This window comes from Globicephala melas, chromosome 15, assembly GCF_963455315.2.
Source record: "Globicephala melas chromosome 15, mGloMel1.2, whole genome shotgun sequence".
Taxonomy (NCBI): Eukaryota; Metazoa; Chordata; class Mammalia; order Artiodactyla; family Delphinidae; genus Globicephala; species Globicephala melas.
In genome coordinates, this window is record NC_083328.1 from 59,874,735 (window position 1) to 59,878,497 (window position 3,763).

At 57.2% G+C, this 3,763-nt stretch overlaps 1 protein-coding gene across 1 annotated transcript; it reads left to right on the plus strand.

Annotated features, from left to right (window-relative positions):
• Positions 1 to 353: 353 nt before the first annotated feature.
• Positions 354 to 1,552, plus strand: ID1 (inhibitor of DNA binding 1). The gene is made up of 2 exons (XM_030830974.3): positions 354 to 860; positions 1,099 to 1,552. Exons 1-2 carry the CDS (start codon positions 438 to 440, stop codon positions 1,138 to 1,140), a joined length of 465 nt encoding a protein of 154 aa, XP_030686834.1. The 5' UTR covers positions 354 to 437; the 3' UTR covers positions 1,141 to 1,552.
• The last annotated feature ends 2,211 nt before the right edge of the window (positions 1,553 to 3,763 follow it).

Here is a 3,763-nt window from a genome sequence, read left to right on the forward strand (position 1 = left end):
AAAAGTGAGAAAATGAACCTGGGAAAACTGATTCTTGGAATCTTTTCGTTATTGGTAATACCGGTTTAGCCTCCTTCCCGAGGAGCCCAAGGCAGCCCTTGCCTCCACTAGCGACCTTGCACCGTGTCCTCCCACTCTCTCTGTTCTTGAGTCTCGGGTCCCTTTCCACGCCGGTGAAGGTGCAGTAGTAGAGCAGGAGGCGGGACCCAGAAGCTCTCTAGGCCGCGCCTCCAGACCTCCCATTGGCTGTTTTTGAACGTCTGAGGCCGCCCCCAAGGTGGGCGGGTGGGTGCGCCGCGGCGTCTCTATAAAAGTCGGGCGGTGGGGCTCGCATCTAGCTTTCTACAGCAGTCTTTTTACCGTTTCAACTTCATCCCGCACTCCCGTCGTCCGCCTCCTCCGTCCGCTTCACCTTCTCTCACCCAGACGCCAGAATCATGAAGGTCGCCAGTGGCAGCGCCGCGGCCGCCGCGGGCCCCAGCTGCGCGCTGAAGGCGGGCAAGACTGCGGGCGGCGCGGGCGAGGTAGTGCGCTGCCTGTCCGAGCAGAGCGTGGCCATCTCGCGCTGCGCCGGCGGCCCCGGGACGCGCCTGCCCGCCCTGCTAGACGAGCAGCAGGTGAACGTGCTACTCTACGACATGAACGGCTGCTACTCGCGCCTCAAGGAGCTGGTGCCCACCCTGCCCCAGAACCGCAAGGTGAGCAGGGTGGAGATCCTCCAGCACGTCATCGACTACATCTGGGACCTGGAGTTGGAGCTGAACTCGGAATCCCAAGTCGGGACCCCCGGGGGCCGGGGACTCCCCGTCCGGGCTCCGCTCAGCACCCTTAACGACGAAATCAGCGCCCTGGCGGCAGAGGTGAGGTCCGAGTTGGAGTACGAGATCATTTTCCTTCTACGGATGGGGAAACTGAGGCCCAGAGAGGGAGGGGTTACTTGACCCTATGTCCGCCCCATCCTTTCGGGCACCTAGCTGCTCAAGGATGCCCAAGGAGATTGGAAGAGGTGCTGCCTCCTCGTGTTTCCTGGGGAAGAGGGGCTTGCAGCCCTGTCCCCTCCAACCTGCCCGTCTCACTTCTCTCTCCGTTTCATCACAGGCGGCGTGCGTTCCAGCGGACGATCGCATCTTGTGTCGCTGAAGTGCCGCCCTCAGGGACCGGCGGACTCCAGCCCTTCAAGGGGCGAGAGGAATAACTGTTCTCTGGTCCTTCCAAGCGCCTCGCCGGAGCTGGGGAGGAACAAGACAGATCGGCGGCCATTGGGCGCTTGCTGGATCCAGCCCGGGGCTGGGGGACTGACAGGGCAGGCTGACCCTCCCTCCTCGCCCACCAGCCACCAGAGACTTGGGGGAGTCCCCCCGTGTGTTTCTATTTTTTGAAAAGCAGACATTTTAAAAAATGGTCACGTTTGGTGCTTCTCAGATTTCTGAGGAAATTAATTGCTTTGTATTGTATATTACAATGATCACCGACTGAGAATATTGTTTTACAATAGTTCTGTGGGGTTTTTTTTTTTTTTTTTGGTTGTTGTTATTAAACAAATACTTTCGATGGTGAAGTTGCAGTGAATTCTTGGATTGAGGGGAGGGGTCTGGGCTGGGGTGACCCCTGACCCTTTTCGCAGCTGCTGCTAGGGGGAGGGGACTGGAAGGCCACATCTGGACTGTCGCTTTTACTGACCTGAAATGAGTGTTTCCGGTGTCTTTAAAGTCTATTCTTTCCCCCCATCCCTGGCCATTTCCCCGCTCCCTAGTGTCATAAAATTAAATCCTTTAGACTTTTAGGGTTTCTCAAAGTGGTCACTGGGTCGTATGGGTCACCTGGGGAGGTTGTTAAATGCAGATCAACCTGCCAAGGCCTCCTCTGGGTTGAAGAGTTTTCAACAAGTCAGTTACATTGGAGAACCAGGTCACCGGACCACCTGCATCTTGGCCGAAATGGGTGAAGCGAGACCCACAGGAAAGGGACTTTCCCAGAACCTCAGCTTGTCGGGGGCAGGACTTCCATCTTGCCCCATTCCCCTGTAGGAGGTGCCCCCCCCCCCCACGGGCTCCAGGCTTGTCCAAGTGGGTGAGCAAGTTGGCAGGGCCAGCCTGGGCACAGCTGCTGGGCCACCTGCTCTGGGTCTGGACTCGGCCCCCTCACCCTGGCCTGGCTATGCCAGCAGCTCACAGAACTTCTCTCTCCCCCAGGGCTCCTGTGTGGGCTCTGAGGAGGAGTGCGCGAGTCAGTCTGCAGCTCCTGAGCAGGAAAAAGGTGTCATTGACAAGGACCTATCTGCCTGGACATGTGTGAAGTTTGTACTCATGGGGGAGTGCATATGAGTGTCTGGACCTGTGTGTGTGACGTGAGTGAACTGGTAGTTACCCTGTGGGGCTGGGTCATCTGTTGGTGTGCTGGCCTGGGGGTGTGGGTGAGGATACACAGGGGGATGTGTGCAGAAGGGCAAATGTGCACACGTGTGTTCTGCAGGATAAGTGAGCACACTCCAGCTGTCTGGGCTGGTGTGCTCTGCTGAAATGCACTGTGCGGCTCTTGGCCTGGCTCTGGCTTGATGGACGGGTTTGTGTGTCTGGGGGCTGCAGAACTGCACTGGGTTTCTAAGTAGATGTCTGTAAATTGGCTGGCATTCCTGGGTCTCTGCTGGTCTAGGAGTGGGGGTGGGGTGGTAGGTTTATTCAGGAAAACCCTAAAATGTTCAAGTACCACCTTTCCAGGCAATTGTTAGGACCTTGGGGACACCAACCCTTAAGTATCCCTACCAGGCAGTTGCCAGATATTACACAGGTAGAAACTGAGCCCCAGAAAAGGCAAAGAACTTGTCCCAGAGAGTGTAAGGACTGTTAATATATTTTGTCAATAAATAAAATAGAATAAAATAAACAGCACCAAGCCCCACGAGCCCCACTGTGCTCTAAACCCTTTACAGAAAGGATTTCATGGATCTCTGTGGGGCTAAGGGCAGGATTCTGAATAATAATAATAATAATAATAATAATAATGAAGACTATCAACTATGAGCACTAACAATAAGCCAGATATCAACCCCCTCTCCGAGCACATTCTAGACTTCATCAAAGAGCCCAGTATTCGGAGGTAAATCGTGTCCTTCGCTACTGCCCACTCAACTCCCCACCGGCTACTGTTTTGTAGCATTAACTTCACAGAACTGTTGTAGAGAATAAATGAAATAGAGCACTTAGCACGTAGTGTTTGCGAGCTATAAGTTATTATTAACTGTCCCCTGAACGTCCTTGCAGTGTCCTCAGAGGCACACGTGTGCCCCACTCCCTCCCGCGTGCCCCCCCACCCGCCTACCAGCCCACCCACCGGGCCGTGGGCGTGTCCCCGCGAGTACTCCCCCACGGCACGACCCTTTTCCAGGAGAGGAAGGGGCTGTGCCGGAGGGGTGGGGGCCCGGGTCACCTCCCCCGCAGTGCAGGCACACTCTGGCTTCCACGTTTCCCTCTTTTCCCCTTTGGCCCGGGCCCAGCCCATCTGGAGGCCGGCTCGGCGGCGGCCTGGGAGCGTTTCCATCAGCTGGGCCCGAGGAATGCGGAGCTATTTAACCTGAGCATCCCCAGGTGTACGGAGGCGCCTGGCTGTCTGGGGCCCGCCGCCTTTGGCACGGCCGCGCTAGACAAACAGCGCGCCGCCCCCGCCCTGCCCCTCCGCCCGCAGCTGCAGCCAGGCCTGGGAACTGGCGGGCGCCGGCGGCTTGCATAAGAGGCTCGCGCTCCGCGGAGGGAGGGGCGAGCGGGGG

Bases quoted from the DNA above. Each gene is read 5' to 3' on its own strand.
- ID1 (XM_030830974.3), top strand. From the start codon at position 438: ATGAAGGTCGCCAGTGGCAGCGCCGCGGCCGCCGCGGGCCCCAGCTGC. The intron at 861-1,098 runs GTGAGGTCCGAG...GTTTCATCACAG, and splicing joins TCAGCGCCCTGGCGGCAGAG to GCGGCGTGCGTTCCAGCGGA.